At 42.7% G+C, this 17,101-nt stretch overlaps 1 protein-coding gene across 16 annotated transcripts in view; it reads left to right on the top strand.

Annotated features, from left to right (window-relative positions):
* Window positions 1–17,101, top strand: part of PAK1 (p21 (RAC1) activated kinase 1) — a 102,338-nt gene that overhangs the window by 68,276 nt on the left and 16,961 nt on the right. For all 16 annotated transcript variants that reach the window (XR_005699355.2, XM_040054676.2, XM_040054670.2 and 13 more), the window contains 8 exons: window positions 933–1,143; window positions 6,061–6,161; window positions 7,630–7,777; window positions 8,477–8,514; window positions 10,430–10,546; window positions 10,848–11,022; window positions 13,947–14,010; window positions 14,876–14,924. Coding sequence is in view for 15 of the 16 variants with exons in the window: in XM_040054676.2 (XP_039910610.1) it covers window positions 954–1,143; window positions 6,061–6,161; window positions 7,630–7,777; window positions 8,477–8,514; window positions 10,430–10,546; window positions 10,848–11,022; window positions 13,947–14,010; window positions 14,876–14,924 (882 nt within the window). In the remaining variant the exon portion in view is untranslated. The remainder of the gene's footprint in view (window positions 1–932; window positions 1,144–6,060; window positions 6,162–7,629; window positions 7,778–8,476; window positions 8,515–10,429; window positions 10,547–10,847; window positions 11,023–13,946; window positions 14,011–14,875; window positions 14,925–17,101) is intronic.

Genomic DNA, 17,101 nt, shown 5'->3' with positions numbered 1-17,101 from the left:
TGTGCCTGGAGTAATGCTGATCTCATTTGGGTGGAACAAGTTAGTTGTTGCCGAATAATCTATTACCCTGTTCCCGAGCTTCCGTCTTTAAATCTGCGCAGCAGGGATTATTTACTTATGGATTTAAGTGTGTGCAGAGGATCTAGTTTTGTTTGACCCTCCCGAGAGAACAAAATGCAATCAACTTCCTGGCAGTTGGAGTTGCTCCTGAAGTGTGCTGTTACTGCAGAAGGGCCAAGGCTGCCTTGGCACAGTCGAGGGCTGTGGCACTGCATCTGAGGTGAGGTGGGTACAGCTCCTGACTTCCTGGCCACCTCTGCCTCTGAACCTGCTCAGCAGCTTTTTAGCAAAGGAGCCTGAGCAGCTGCGTCAAAACTTTGAGTACCAACTTCAGTCTCTGTATCGTGCTGTGCTGGAGACTGATGCCAACATTTTGATGTAGTTTTTAGGAGAACTAGCATGGATCTGAGAGATATTATGAACTCAGCAACTTGTTGGCTCCTCTCAGGTATCCTTACTCTTTGCTACCTCATGTTTACCTTCCCACCTTGCACTTCTGCTCCATGGTTTGCTTGAGAATTGGCTGTTTCCTGAAACAGGCTTTTTTCAGTGATCAATAGGTCAAATGCTAGAACGTAGTCCTATTAACAGAAAAAATATTTAGATCTTGAGTAGAATTTGTTGTGCTGACACAAATTTTTATCCTGGGTTTGTGTTGCTATCATTATCCCTGGAAGTGTTGAAAAATCCTGTGGATGTGGCAGTTGGGCATATGGTTAATGGTGAACACAGCAGTGCTGGGTTAATGATTGGGCTGAGGTTGCAGGTCCATCTGCAAATACCTGCTTGTGATTTACTTGATGGTTTGTGGTTCTAGTCCCCAATAAATAAATAATTACGGCTTCTAACTTGTTTTCTTTTCCAATTCGCAGTAACGGCCTCCCCAACTGAAGATGTCTAACAATGGGGTTGAGACAGAAGACAAACCACCTGCTCCTCCAATGAGAAATACCAGCACTATGATTGGATCGGGAAGCAAAGATCCCGGGACTTTAAACCATGGCTCAAAACCTCTGCCTCCCAATCCAGAGGAGAAGAAGAGGAAGGATCGATTTTACCGATCTATTTTGCCAGGAGATAAAAGTACAGTATTTTATCTCTTCTAATAAACCTTCTGTGTGAACGTTGCTCTACTTGAACATAGTCAAGCACTTGATGCTTAGTGACAGCTGAGGTTTTAGAAAACATTGTTTGTTTCCTGCATGTCGGTCTTAATCGTTTCGGGGTACCTAAGGTACAGTCTGGAGATAGGTTTTTTCCTAATGATTAATGCTGTAACATTTAATCCATCTCACTTTTTTCATAAGATTATAGAGTACTAGAATTATTTCAGTTGGAAGGGACCTCAAGGATAATCTTGTTCCAACTCTCCTGTCACAGGCAGGGATATCTTCCACTAGATCAGGTTCCTCAGAGTCCCATCCAGGCTAGCCTTGAACACTTCCAAGGATGGGGCACCCACAACTTCTCTGCGCAAGTTCTGCCGGTGCCTCCCCACTCTCACAGTGAGGAATTTCTTCCTAATAGCTAATATAAACCTTCACTCTGTCAGTTTTTGATCCAGTCACTCTTGTCTTACCACTCCATGCCCTTGTCAAAATCCCTCTGCAGGTCTCTTTGAGGCCCCCTTTCTTGTAGTTTTTCTTTTTTAAAAAAAATTTATTTTACCTTTCTGATAAATTATGAGAACAGTGTCCCTGAAAACTGGGACTAACGCTGTTACTTCCCAGCCTGACTTGTCCATAATAGTCTTGAAAATCATACGTTTTTGTGCCAATTACAAGCTGGCCAATAAAGCTGGCATTGGCAATTGGTGGAGGGCAGAGGGAGGTCTTTTGCTTGTTCTGTTGTTTTAAACATCAAATAATTTGAGTTATACAAGCTAACGTGCAATATCCTCCTAGATCTGTTGTATTTTGCCTCATGGCAATTTACTCTGTTCTAATGTCTGGGTCAGGCACTGGCTACTTGCTTTTAAGAACAATCTGTCACTGAAAATTCTTGCATATTTCGTGTGAACTGAAGGAGTTTTTCGTGTTCAAGGGACTGTAACAGATGGAAAAAGAGATAGGAACTGTGAACTGTACATGAAATTCTAATTTTTAGGATGAGGTTATTTAAAAAAACCCTCTCTCTTATGAATCTTGAAGTGATGCCAAAAAAAAAACCAAAAAACTCTCCATCCCCTAATATGTGCTGGTTTCTTTTTATATCTGACCTATTTTTTTGGAGTTCCTCTTCGTAATACATCAGCTTTTTCTGCATTGCAATGGTTCCTAAGCAGTGGGTAACTGAAGTCAAGATTAAATATCTTCAGTTCCCTGGGCTTTGGGAAGGAGGCTGCCTCCTAATTTTTGTTAGTGGAAAGACTAGTTGAAATGATAGCTTCACTGATTTAAGTAAGCAAGGTAGAGGATAACTTTCTACAAAATGAATGTGGCATTCATTATTATTATTATTATTATTATTATTATTATTATTATTATTATTATTATTATTCTCTGATACTTTCAGCAACTGTGGATTGTTTTACAAATGTGGGGTTTTGAACTTGCAATCAAGAAGCCTGTGAACTCAAAAGTCTGCTGGGTCTGGATTAGAACTTCCCATTATGAGTATGAAACCTAAAAAAGCTGCAGGATTTTTTGTGTTGACTTACTTAAGGGAGAGGAGTTTTTAAAATCTCTAGGATCAACTGTTTCAGAGATCAAAGAAGTCACCTGAAACTTGTAAAAGAAGTAGAACCTGAAATGGTAGTTTGAGCTTTATTATGAAGGAGAACTACGAACAAGGAGAAAAAATGAAGGTTTGGGGAAATTTAGCAGACAGACTGCGACTGATCTGAAGCTGCCTATGTTTACTGAAGATTGGCCAACATGGCAGATGCTTCAAGACATGAGAGATTTTTGTTTAGCCAAGCCCAGCAGAGCCTTCTGTTGCAATACACCTGCCCAAATGAGAATGGTTGCTTCTGTCCTCTAATTCCTGTCGAGCAAAAAATTCCTTTAACACTGTCACCTTCACTTCAAATGGGTTGATTTCTATTTTATGAAAACTTCTTCTAGTCTCATGATGACAGCTAGATTTCTAGTATGTCATGCTGCTTAAGTGTAGGGAAATTCTTCAGTGTTCAGACACTTCTCTTTGGTTTGTGCCTGAAATAATTTGGGTGTTATTTTCTAGTTTGGCTGAACTAAAAGGGAAGTTGGTTTCCATTCAGTTAGAGGAAAGTAATATTGAGCAAATCTGTGCTACCCCTGCACGTGAGCAGAGGTGTTGTGGAAAGGACACATGGGGCATAAATTCACAGCCTCATGCATGTTTGCACACTTCCATTGAGCTATAGCCCTTGACAGGCAGCTCTGGAGGTGTCATGCTCTGCCTGCAAAATTTAGGATGTAATTTGTAGTCCTGAATTCCTCTGTCTAAATCTAAACCATAGACCCGGTCTCTAAAAAACCTGTTGGCTTAATCCTGCCCAGTGGGATGCAGAGCTTATGTGACTTGTTGATCTCAGTAGGACTTGTGAATATTTTGAATTTTCCTGGGCTCAGGGGACTCATCAGTGCCCAACTGAGAGTATCAGTCTGGCTTGAATGGGGCACATTTATCTCCTTTGAACTTTGCTGAGCTCAGCTGCAGCTTCGAACAGAGGCAAGGTTTTACCCACAAGGTGACAGTATGCAGCAACCAGGAGCCCTTTCCATGGGGACTGGGAGCACTTTACTCCATGTTAGCAGTGGTGAAGACATTCCTCATCTCACTGGATGGTCAGACATCGTGCTTCACAGCTGCAGCTCAAGTTGTAAGGAAAATTTATGGGAGGCTCTTGTAACAGCATTGAACATGCAAGGTTGTGAAGGAGAAGGTGATGAGGTGTTTGTGAGAATAAAGCCTTTGGTGATGGTAGGTAGGTCATCTTAAATATATCACATTATTTCTCATTGGTATTTTTTTTAAATTAAGATTCTTCAAGTCTTTTTTAGCTCATTTCAAGGATAATGCAATCACTTTAAAGGGACGTTAAGTGTTCAGCAAGATTGGGAGTGCCTTTCTCTTTTGTTCTTTTTCCCTTATACTACCTGCTATGACATAAATATCTGCTTGCAAAGGCAATTGTATTATTAATGGTTTAATAATGTTTAGGCTTCTAGATCTGTCAGATCTGCCTGAATGTAGAAATAAAAAAAAACACCTAAGACTTCTGGGTAACAACTTAATGCCCTTAAGCTTTTTAAGGAATATGCTCAACTCTGCTGTGGTACCACCCTGGACCAAGTGTGGGTGTTCACTGTCCATGTGGAACTCTTGGACAGTGGTGCTGGTAGAGGTGTCCTCTTCCTCCTCACCTGAGCAGTGGGCTTCTAGGCTGAGAGGGCACCTCAGTCTTTGGTTTGGAAGAGTGGCCTGATCCTGTAGGCAGACCTATGGGATATGGTGGCTCTGATGGCACTCCCTGCACCTCTTTGCCTCTCGCTTTCCATCCAGTGCTGGTGCGTGCAGCAGCCTCTGTGCTGCAGGTGCTCACCATCTGCTAACCAGCAGCTGCTCCTGTCTCCTGCTCGCTCCCTTCTCAGGGATGGCTCCTCCAGCCAGGCTCTTTTCCCCTTGGCAACTCTGTCACTCCTCTGCGACTCAGCTTCCCCCGTTCCCTTTGTTTGAAAGAGGGATCAAAACCAATCTGTTCCATCTTCGTGTCCCAAATGGAGCATCTGATCCTTTTCTTTCTCCAAAATTGCTGTGTACAACTGTAGCTCTGTAATGGTACAGAGAACAGTGCCAGAGCTGGCACTGAGGGAAATGGGATTCAGTCCTTTGGGGCCAGCCCTGAGCCTCTCTGCACAACCAACCTCAGCAGTGTCTTAAATAATTGCTACACTGAGTGTTAGCCTTGCAGGCTTCTCAAATACCTGGGGTTTGGCATCCGGGTTGCCAAAAGTGCACTGGGGAATGTCAGCCACAAAACAAATTCTGTTTGGCTTTGGATAAAAAAGGGGAGCAGCTGGGAAATGTAAGTGGTTTGCTCACCTTCTCCTGGATCTGCTGGATTTTATGACTGCAAGCAGCAGCAAAGCTGACTAGAATGTGGTTCTTCCTCAAACTAATCTCAATTTCTCGAATACAATAAAGACTAAAAGGAAGGTGGAGTCCTTAATATGTAATGAATATGGATGAACTTAATCCAATGCATAATGATAATCTTGTTTGAAGACCTCAGTTTAAAATTTGCAGGGTGCATCTGCTTTGATATATTTCCTTCCCTGTTTCTTTATGACTGCTGCTTCTCACCTGCCGGATTCTGCCATCTTGCTCATGTCTTCAAAGCTGGTTATTAAAACCATCTTTAGTTCATTTTGTGAGGGGGGGGGGGGGGGGGGGCGGAAAAAATAAGTGCTTTTGCTCATAAGATTTTATAGCAGAATCCCACATTATATTTAGGTTTCTTCATAAGCTTTTAAGGAAACAGGACAAAGGAAGCAATTTCTAAGCAGTATTTGTAGTTCATTTTGTCTCTGGCTTTGTATGAGAGGCAAGTGTATATTTAAAAGCACATATTGTTGTTTGTTCTTTTTAAGTTGCTTAAAACAACAAATTAAAAAATGCATTCAAAACTGACTGGCTTCCACTTACTGCCCCTGTAGAACTTTTGACTCTGACCTAAGTCTGGGTGTATATTTTAGGTAAATAGCTCTCATACTGTTGAGTCTAAGATATGCTAGTTGATACTTCACATACTGAAAATATCAGTTTCTTTCTTTTATGTTTGTCCTGTGGTACAGGACTTTTATTTCTGTTGCCCACTCACTGTGGCTGCTCTTAAGTGTGGAAAGAAAGTTTTTAAACTTGCTGTTTGTCTGCTTCAGATCGAAATCCTATGACTAGCAAAAGCTGGGGGGGTGATTCTGTAGGTGAATTAGAAGCTGTTGGGGAGATTTTAATTCTTGATATGTGTATGGATTTTTTTTTTTTTTTTTTAATTGCTGTTTTTGTCTCTTGCAGCCAATAAGAAGAAAGAGAAAGAGAGGCCGGAGATCTCCCTCCCTTCAGACTTCGAACACACGATTCATGTGGGGTTTGATGCAGTCACGGGAGAATTCACAGTGAGTGAATCTGGAGGAAAAAAGAACTGTGTGGTTTAGCTTATTGCTAGGAGGAGCCAGGGGCCATTAATCTTTTATATATTAATGCTGGAAGGGCTATTACCATCATCTAGTTTGATCTCATTTGAAACACATCTGCGGAGGTTACCCACTAATTCATGCTGAGAGGCTGTCAAACTTGGCACATCCCAGGAGCTCAGACTGCCAGCAAACTTTTGCTTTCCTGGTTTTTTGGCCGCTGTGGTCAGCTAAACGTGGTATATCTCTCCTCCCTTCCCATCTCTTCCTCTTCCTTCCTCCTCTAGAGCTGAAAGAGGTCTATAGCATAGTCCGTGTCCCCCAAGTGGGGCTCTGAGAGTTTTCCTTTGGGAGGCACACAGCTGTGTACACCTACTTAGGACAGAACATGTATGTGCTGCCCTAAGGCTAAATGTCAGATGCTTTTATGTGTGGTAGTTTTTTTTTCATCTGTTGACATGCAAAACACTGTAAAGACAGAGTTGTATTTCATCATCATCACTGTATTTTCATTCTTATTTTAGTTACGAGATACTATTTCCTAGCAGCAGAAGTTGTTTGTGAGCAAGGTGTTTCTAGCTGTCTGTAATATGCTGCTCTTTCAGGGGCTTTACCCCCTGCCCTGAACCACGTATACACGTGTGTTTTGCATGGCAGCCTCTCGACTTGCCCGGGCTACCCCACATGTACTGGTGGGGCATTACCTGAGGGGTGTATCCAGCCCTCCTTTTGAGCAGGGAAGATAACTTCATTGCTCATGGGTCCCAGCCTCTGCCACTTTGTCCATGCAAAGTGTTATCCCTGCTGGTGAGGAAAGGCACAAGTCTGGCTGCTCTGCAGGTGTGTTTATTTTCTGGCTGAAATGATGTCCCTGTAATGAAATTCTGAGCTTCAGATGTGAAGTTAACACCTCTGCTTTCCCAGCTCTGGTGACAATGGGCACCACACTGCTGTTACCAGAGAACTCTAGTGCTACCAGAAGACTCAAATCAGTGTTGGATGTCCATTGTGCTGGAGGCTATGCAGTGTATGTTGCCTCTGTAGTCTTTCTTTGGCATATATAAGTATGTGAATACCTGTGTGTGCATAAAGGATTTTGGGGTTTTTTTTTGGTTTGTTTTGTTTTCTTTTTCTTGAGGCTTTTCCCAAACTGCAACAATTGGGTTTTCTCGTTCCTGGTCTTTGAATTTTGGTGTGCAAAGGACCTGGGAGTCACGCAGAGACCCAAGAGCGGAGTGACATTTACATGCCCAAGTGTGATTTCTAACACAGGCAGTGGCTAGGGAGGCACGCATTCGCCACCTCTTTTTCTTTCCTCTCCTCTTCTGTCCTTTTTTCTCCCTATTTCCCTCACAGTACTGTCCAAAAGCTGGGGCAAAATTGTTGCAGTGGGCTGTAGTTCTGTGCCCATTAGGCCAGCTGTGTGTTAACGAGGTGCCTCTTCCTGCAGGGAATGCCGGAGCAATGGGCACGCCTGCTGCAGACTTCCAACATCACCAAGTCAGAGCAGAAGAAGAACCCCCAGGCAGTGCTGGATGTGTTAGAGTTTTACAACTCCAAGAAGACCTCCAACAGCCAGAAGTACATGAGTTTCACAGGTACATGGTGATGGTCTCAGGCAGCTGCTTTGTCCAGCTCTCCCTGGGCAGGGCATGTGGGGTTTCTTTTGTTTAATCAACAAGTAGGTCTCTCTTTTCAAGGAAAATGTGAATGAGGTTCTCTGGCTGCTCAAGCACCCTTCTCCCTTTAAAATGTTAATCTGGATGCCCAGCATAGCTGCAAAAGAGGAGGTCAGTCAACTGGCTGAGCCTCCCTAGCACATACTTTTTCTGATGCTCACAGCTGGCATCCGGAAGGCAGATCCCAGACTGCTGGGGCTGGGTTCCCCCTGATGAAAGTCTCCTTGGAGAAAACAGGCAGCTGAATTTTGCACCAGTTTCAGTTTGCAGGGTGGGTGTAGATGTTGCTTTTTGTGTACTTGGGGTGAAAGTCTCTCTGCTCCTATGTGCCATGGTTGAGGAATATGCCTCAGCTGCCTGGGTGATTGAAAATTGCTGGCTGGGTTCCTCTAAAAGTCAAAACTGCCAAGGTTTTGTGCCTCTTTCTGTGGGTTATCTGCCCTCTGAAGGACATCTGCAGCCACCACTCCTTTTCCTTTCAACTGCAGCTCCTTCCCTTTCTAAATATTAACCCCTACTTTGGCTCTTTTAGGGGGATAGAACCATGTCACCAGATCCGGTACTAATTAGGAAGGCTCCAAGCAGGGATTTATAATGGCATTATTATCTGTCTTTCAGATAAATCAGCAGAGGATTACAATTCATCTAATACATTGGTAAGCCTGTCTCAAGTTTGGGGATTGAAATAGTTGCAAAAACTAGTTAATTACATGTCAACTTGTCATTTGGTTATTGTTTTAAAATCTGAGCTATATATATTTCTATAGTGAGTACATGTTTATGAAAACAGGCATGCTCCTTTCACTTTTTTTTTTTTTCAACTAATGGGGAACAAAGCAGATGTAAGTAGGATTTTTAGTGAAGAGTGAATTAGTGAATGGAAATTATTGAATTAATTAGTAGAAATAGCTCTGTTTTCATAGTAGTTGGTCTTTTCCTATACCTAGAATTTAATAGCCAAGCTGCTATCAAGTTTTATGTCTCTATAAACATCTGTGACATAACGAAGTTTATTTACTAATCAGCAAGGTTTGATTTACCAAAGCTAATGTTGATTAACCAGACTAATATCTAGCAGAACAGGAAATAAAAGGTTCTCCTCCTCCTCTCTGCTTGACCTTTACTCGGTCCTTGCCAGGGCAGGCACCACTCCTATTTGCTTTGTTAGGAGACGTGATACATTTCTGTGTGTGCCTGTGAGATGGAAGAAAAAAACTTTCAGTTTGACATGGTTTGTAAAACCCCACAGTTCCCTCATCTCTTGTTTTCTCATGGCCTTGTCATTACCTGGAATTGGCTTATTATGCACCCTTCCAAAGGCAGCTTATTCAGATCTGATAATTTAGGACTCTCTGTAAAAAGAAACAAGAATATTTCTGCCATTGTTCATTATTATGTGTCATTGTATGTCAGTCCTCAGAAGTTTCAATATCTGAGGTTGGAATTTTAAGTATATCCTGATAAAAGCAGCAGTTACCAGTCTACTGAGATAGCCTGAGGGAGGGCATTGAGTAACCTTTAATTTTGGGGATGTTCAGGACACTCCCAGTACACAGGGTTTTCTTGTGGCTTTTAACAAGCTAGGCTTTTGTGTTATGTCAAGTGCATTTTGACAGTTTTTTTGTCAAGATGATGGTGGCTTCAAGTATTTTAGGCTCAGTGAAATAGTCTGTTGCTTTCTCCCTCTTTCTGAGGACTTTAAAGCTTTTCCCCTGCCACTCTTAGGGAAGCGATGATGTGCAAACAGAACGGGTCTAGTGGGTTGAGGACCTCACCAAGTTTATTCTGGAATGCTTATAGTGTAAAGAATGTAATGAACTTCAAATCCAGTTTCAAATGTATAAGTTTAAAAGCTGCTTTCATTCCTAATCACAGTATTGCAGAAAATTCCAGATAATTTTTTAACCACTTATAAAACTATTTTTTAATGAAATAATTGTTCCTGTTTTCCCATAATTTTTAATGTGAGGGAGTAATTTTAAAAGATATTTGAAAATATTTTGACAGATTCTTCTTCTAAAATCTCACATTAATTAATTACTTCTCAATCACAATACCAGAGGTGATGTTAACTTGACCTCCTGACTTTTGGAGAAAACTTCAAGAGTTTGATGCAAATTCTAGCGTTTAAGGTCTGAAATCTTCATACTGAATGGTCAGGGTTTGAAGCAAGCAAAAAGCCTTAAGAGACAGTATAAACAGGGACAGATATTTCCAAACTTGGGTGTCCCAGAACTTGCTGGGCAGCTGTGTGGGGGTTGGGAAAGCAGTGAGAGAGCCCAGGTCTCCTCAGGTCCTTGGGAAGAGGATTGCTGTCACTCAGGCAGATGAGGAGCTCTGTCTGAACAGTTGTGTCAGGCAGTGCTGGACTGTACATCCATTTCCCGTGAAGACCCAGGAACCTTGGGTTTTAAATTTTTCAGGCACTGCAACTCACCAGCCTGTTCTGATCAGTGCTTTTCCACACTTGCTTCGGTGCAATCTCTGTTAGGAGCTTGATCCAGTGTTTGTGATTTTGTTTATAACATGTGATTGGGTTTTGATTTTTGCTATTTGTGCAACTCCATGCAGAATGTGAAGGCTGTCTCTGAGACCCCTGCAGTGCCCTCAGTGTCTGAAGATGAGGACGATGAAGACGATGCAGCTCCACCCCCTGTGATAGCTCCGCGACCTGAACACACCAAATCTGTGAGCAGAAATCCTTTGTTCAGCCTGCACTGCTGCAATCACAGTCAAGCCTTGACTTACTTTGTCCCTCTGCATGGCTTGATGCTGAGCCCTTCTTGGGAGCAGGAGGGAGGCAGCATTCCTTCTTAGAGAGTACCTTGGTGTTGTCACCTGCCAAGTTGTGGGGGGCACGAGTCCTTGATTAGTGATGTTAGCTGCAAACAAAGCAGCTCCAGAAATGCATCCCTGACAACAACAATAGCAAGATGAACAGAAGTGTTTATCTTCACCTGACTTGTGTGTTTTTTCTCAACAAAATTAGATATACACCCGCTCGGTGATAGACCCTCTTCCTCCGCCTACCAGAGATGTGGCCACCTCTCCTATTTCTTCTCCCTCGGAAAACAGCACAACGGCACCCGACATGCTGGTCAGGAACACGGAGAAACAAAAGAAAAAGCCAAAAATGTCAGATGAAGAGATACTGGAAAAATTAAGTATGTCCTCATTCTTTAAAAAAGTTAAATTCCCGGTCCTGCTGTGTTGGTTTCTCAGAATGTCGATGAGCTGAAATGTTTCCTCATTTTGTGATCCCTTGCTGAAGGCACAGGCACACAGTCACAGCACAAAACTGGGGGCAGATGTAAGGGGTGAGCTTGAATTCTGGCTGAGCACCTGTGATACTGGCTGAAGTCCCCCGGGAGTCACAGATCCTCAGGCTCTGCAAAGCAAGCCCTGAATAAATAACATCTATTTAACTATGAGGTCTGAGATGGTTCCACATCTTATTCTGTAGCTCTGAAGCATGAATGATTATACTGTGATGCGAGACATGAGGTGTCTAAAAGATGGAGAGAAAATTAATGCATCCCCAAGTCTGCCTTCCAATGTTATCATGGTGTAAAGTGACTTGGTTATTTTTAAGTGCTTTAACATTTTGTGGGTAGCCAGATTGGTGGGTTTTTCTGAGAAGAATTCACCAAGTCTCTCAGTTGTGTCCTCATGTCTTTAACAGTTCCTGCCTTCAGTGCAAGTGCTCCTCTGCTGCCTGGTGGTTTTGGGTTATGCTGTGGCATATCCGACAGCTGAACCAGCTCTTTCATGGAATTGATTGCTGTCCTCAGCCTGGTTTTATCAGAGTAGAGCATTTCTAATTCTCTGAACTTCTGATCTTGTATTAGTTACGTCCATGCCTTGCTTGTCAGCTGGCTTAAATTGTGTTAGCACCTCTGTGATAGGGCTGTCCTCTTTGGTTTGAGGGTATATTTGTCTGTATTTTAGGGATGAGATTCTAGTAGTTAGATGAAGACTTAATCTGAGGATATAACTTAAAAAAAAGTTTTAAAATATTAAAATGGTATCTGAGTAACTAATTTCTCTAAATAAAGCCTAAATTGACTTGATGGCTTATTAACTGGGACTGCTTGCTGTTGGAAAACTTCCACCCATTGTTTGAAAACACCAACTTCACTCGCTCAGTTAGCAGGATCTTTGCACCATTAGGGATTCAAGACATTTTTGTGAACAGGTAGGGCGAGGAGCAGCTGTGGCAGGGAAAAAAAAAAGTGCTATTCTAATAAAAAGACACCCACTTCAGTCACGCAGAGAAGTGCAAGTGCTACTTTTGTCAGTGCTGGGGAGCAGATGTACCTCCTGACACCTTGCTTGCTCCAGGTGTCAGCTTCTATATGTGGGCTAGTCAGAAAAATGGTATGAAGTTCTAATCTTTAGTCTTAATCTAAGTAAAAATGTCTTGCCACTGGGGGCAACGGAGCTGTACTTGTGCAGACAAGCAGCCTTTTGACATTTTAGTTTGATGTGTAACTAAAATGATTAAAACTGTAAAGCAAAAATATATTTACACGTACTACAGATGTGCGAAATGCAGACAAGGGTTAAAAGGAGGCTGCTCAATCTCTACCTCTCAGCAGAAACACAGCATTGGTGCAAACATTAATGAATCCTCACCTGGTTCTTTGGAAGTTAGGAAACACCCCCCCTCACTTCAGAGTTAACAGCATTAAACAGGGCAAAACTGGCAATTGCCACTTGTCACCACAGCATTCTGTCCAGTCCTTGCCTTGGGGAAACATTTGCAGTCTGAGCTCGTAGCCTGTGTTAGGCTTTGAGGGGAAATTTCTGAATATTTGTCCAGAAATACCAGTCCTCAGGGCAGACAGCATTGCTTCTGTAATTGTAGAGTGGGTTTTGTAAAGCCAGATTTCTCTTCCTGCCCTCCTGTCCAAACATGGGCGATATTCCCTACTGCTACCTCTGTCTGTCCTAAACCCTCTGGGTTTGGCTGCTCTCCACAGGTGTCTGAAAATAGCCTGCTCTTGCTCTGCTTGCTCCTGGATTTCTTGGCTTAATGACCACGAGCAGTTTCTTTGCCAGTATACATCTGTGAAGGCTCAGCCCCAGACCCTGTGGGAGCAGCACCGTATGTCGTGACTTGCAAACACCAACTGGGATGCAGTTCTACATCCCTGATCCTGTTAGCCCCCCTGGAGCTGTTAGAGAGGAGACTGGCTCCCAGCTGAGCTCTAGAAATGGCTGGCTCTGGTTCCTTCACCCTAAAAAGGGTGTAAATCTTGCCTACCAGAGGGGAGTTATCACTATCAGTTAAAGTTTGCAGCCACTTGCAGCCCCGTGCTGTGGAACACCAGGCAAAGTGCTTTTCCCTTTGAGGAAGGCACTGGTAGACTTTCTTTTGGTTTTGGGAGAATGAGCTGAGGTGGTCTCAGGTTGCTCTCCAGCACTGGAGGGATGCTGGTAACCGCTGCTAAAACCTGTGCTGGCTGTCAGGTTCCTGGAAGAGCAGCTGAGCATTGCCTAGGACAGGCCAGGGGAGGTTTGGCTCTGAAGGGTCTCTCTGCTTTCACTGGGTCTGTAAATGGTTGTGGTTGTGCTGCTGGTACAAAAACATCATAAATACTTTTTTTTTTCCTGCTGCAAATATTCATGGTGTAAGAAAATCTTTGACTAGTTTTAGAACAGACTGTTGCCTCCAAGAGCCCAGCCTCCAAATTCTGAGACAATGCAGTGCAGGGGTAACTTAGATCACCCAGGGTGTTGAAGCTGGGAGTGACTTTACATAGCAGGTTTCCAACAAATAATTGTTTTTCCATGTGTTAGGCCCCCATCCTGCACCCAGCAATGACTGCCAGTGGAGGTTAAATGTTCCTAATGTCTGTTCCCATCAGTTCTGAAGGGGAGTTCCTGGTACAGGGCGATGCTGCTGCTGTATGTGCATAACTTAACTGAGGACTTCCTTGGTGTCCGTGTGCCTCTGGATTTCTGATGAGTGGTTCGTGAGGCACAGCCTGCTGTGGTCGAAGGAGCCGTTCTTACAGCTAGTTCTTGTAGCTGTGTGGAAAAAAGGACTTGAAGAAAATCCTCTTGCTTTTTGTTTTTTTTGTAGGAAGTATCGTGAGTGTGGGCGATCCAAAAAAGAAGTACACGAATTTTGAGAAAATTGGACAGGGGTGAGTATGTGCTTCTTTTCTGTTCTAAACCTTTCATTTCCTTATGCTAAGAAGAATTCAACAAAACCAGGCTAAGTTAGCTTGCTGGAAATGTTGCTGGGGATACTTTGGAAAGTTTTTTTTTCTTTGGTTGTTTATTTGTTTTTGTTTGTTTTACTGGGTTCCATATCCCCCCCAAATTTTCCATTGTTCCTGGCAAAGTCACAGGGGCTGGGTTTTTGTGCAGTCGTGTTGTAACATAAGAAATTATGCCATTAGATGATCAGGTTGATAAATACAGCTACAAGCAGGGAAAGAACTGCAAGACATCTTCAATTTACAGATTTGCTTCTGCATCAGCTCTCCTCAAGGCGTGTGCTGTGCCCCCCTAAGCAAGGCAGGGGGGGAAGTAGAGGTTGTAGGAGAGACTGTACTGGGGCAAGGCACAGATGTGCAGTCAGGTCCATGTGCAGAGGCTCGCACTCCCTTTGCCGCACTACAAATGCCCCATTTGTTTATTTCAGCTGTTCCTGTTGCTCTGTTATCATGTTGGGCATTCTGTAAGCCAGGGTAATGTGGTCATGCCACTTGAAATGGAATAAACTCAAGGTCCTACAGTTTGCTGGTTTAGCAGCAAGGGTTTGGATGACCATAGTGTACCTTATTAGGAGCTTTTCTCCCTATAAATCCTCTGGCTTCTGCCCCAACAACAGCCTTGTCTCAGAAATACTTCAGATGATGTTTACCACTAGAATTATTGCATGGAAAGGAATGGGATTGAGAGCACTTCAGAGAGACAAGTGGGAAAGGGCATGTATTAAGCTCTCACTTTTACTTTGAGACACTAATAAATGATTTTTTTTTTCTGTTCTTTTTTTTTTTTTAGAGCCTCAGGTACAGTTTACACAGCAATAGATGTAGCTACAGGACAGGAGGTAAGTGCTGCCAGAGTACCACAGGAATGGATTTTGGATTGTGTCCCAAAAGTTCAAGTTGATGCTACAAAATAAAGACAGTCTTTCAGGGATTAATGACATCTTGTTTTTAATGAGGTCTTTGTTTACTTACTAATGAGACATGGTTGAGTGGTCTGAGCGGAGAACTGGAAAAAATGACTTCCCAAGTTTTGATTCCTGAATCATTTCATATTTATAAAGATTCTTTCTGTGATTGCAAAGGCTAGAAGCAAATGTTTGGACTGGGCAGTTCCTCAGTAAAAGTTTCTCTGTTCTTCCCCGAGATTGCTGCCTGTCTCCATACAAACTCTTTTATTTGCCCTCTGCTCCTTTGCATCCTACAGTTACATTACTTAACTTGCACAGAAATAGTTCCTGTCCTGCCCTTTGCCCACTTACTTTCTGGCCTTGAATTGTGAGACAAGGAATGTCTGTTTCTTCCTTTTTTCTCCTCACAAATATTAAAAAGCGCCATGCTTCTTGCCTGCATAATAAACTAGTAGTGATGGATATGTGATGGCAGCATCTGTGCAAACCTTTATTTCTACATGGAGGATTTTTTAAAAGATGAAAGTTTGTGTTCTTCCAGATACATTTATGGAAGTCTGCATCAATGTGTGTCTACTTTGCATTTGTACAGTGTAAGAGTTATTCACCGGTAAATGTCATAATTGTGCTTTTTGCTGAAGTTCCTTTATCTCCTTTTTCAATTCCTGAAGAATTAATGCAGTTTAACTGCAGCCTTTAAAGAGGGGTTCTTATATTTATTTTGAAGGAATGAGAAATTTTATAGGAGGGGAAGTCCTTTGACAGTTTTCTGCTTTTTTTTTCTGGACCCCTTGGGGTGACTCCCACGTGAAAATTTGTCTGTTGTAATACAAGAGTTCTTTTAAATCGTTCCTATTACACTACTGTGATCAGGCCCTGAATTTTTAAATCTGCATTTGGGATCTCTTGTAACTTTGTCATGCTACTGCTTGTTCCTTTCTATGAAGTGCACTGAACTCAGGAGCTCAGTGCAGGGAAACGCTGGCAATTTCTTTATCTGCATAAAATGCCTTCCCTTTCTTCTTCATCTTTCGTTCTTCTCGCTGGTCTTGTACAAAGAGAAGCACGGGGTTTTTGGTTTTGTCTTCTTTAAGTACTGTTTGGCAGCCCTTGTGAGGACTGTGGAAAACCAGCTCTGTCTGCTCTTGCCTTCTCATGTTGTTGGGATTTTTGTATAGTCTGCCCTTCTATACTATCAAAATGCTAATTGCATCCATCTATACTGGCTCTCGGTGGCTTGTTTTGTTTAATCCTTGTTTTTGTGAGTTACTGTAGTTGCTGGCTCTCACCCATTCACCCAGGCTCCTTTCTCTGCACGTAGCAGTTTTGTAAAGGCACAGTTTCACTTCATCCCCTTTGCCTAAATATTGTACCAAGGACAGTTGAGTTGTAACCTCTGTGAGTTATCTGTGCCCCCCTCTGCTCTGTGCTGAGTAGGTTTACTGATTTGAAGGCTCCTCTGAGGGTCAGGTGCTCTCCTGAGGTACTGGTAGTGTGGACACTAGAATACAAGGGTTAAGAACGTGTTGTAACCTTCCTGCTCTTTGCATACATACATGCAGAGCAGGTGTGCTAAAACAGGAAGGAAGCTGCTAAACCAAAGGGCTGCAGCTGAAAAATCCATTCCCGTTGCCCTTCGGGCGTGACTGGACATAAAGCTGACTCCATTTATTTTCAGCCTTTTATCTAAACATTGGTGCTCCTCTCCCCCAGGTCTTGGTGTCACGAAATAGAGTTACTACCTTGAAGTGCTAAGTATAGTTGTGTTATTTACCCACCCTACTTTAGATTTCTAGAAGCTGAAATTTGCATGGGAGCAGGGAAAAAAATGCCAAAAAAATTTCAGAAACATCCAATTAAAAATAAAATTAATAAGAATTCTTTCAGAAACAAAAAGTTTTTAACATACCAGCCCATACCAGAGTAAGGGGATCTCCTTGTTACCAAGACACTGTAGATTGCTATCCAGCTGTGACATTAAGGTGCAGTATGAGAATGGCAATTCTCCTCATTCTTCTTTTTCACTAAGCATCATCCAGCATGTGTGGGAATGGACTGGTTCCAGGAACTTGCAGAGTTATGGAATGGTAATTCAGTAGCTAATGGGG

Source organism: Hirundo rustica, chromosome 2, assembly GCF_015227805.2.
Source record: "Hirundo rustica isolate bHirRus1 chromosome 2, bHirRus1.pri.v3, whole genome shotgun sequence".
NCBI classification, from domain to species: Eukaryota; Metazoa; Chordata; class Aves; order Passeriformes; family Hirundinidae; genus Hirundo; species Hirundo rustica.
This window is presented reverse-complemented; position numbering and strand designations above follow the sequence as displayed.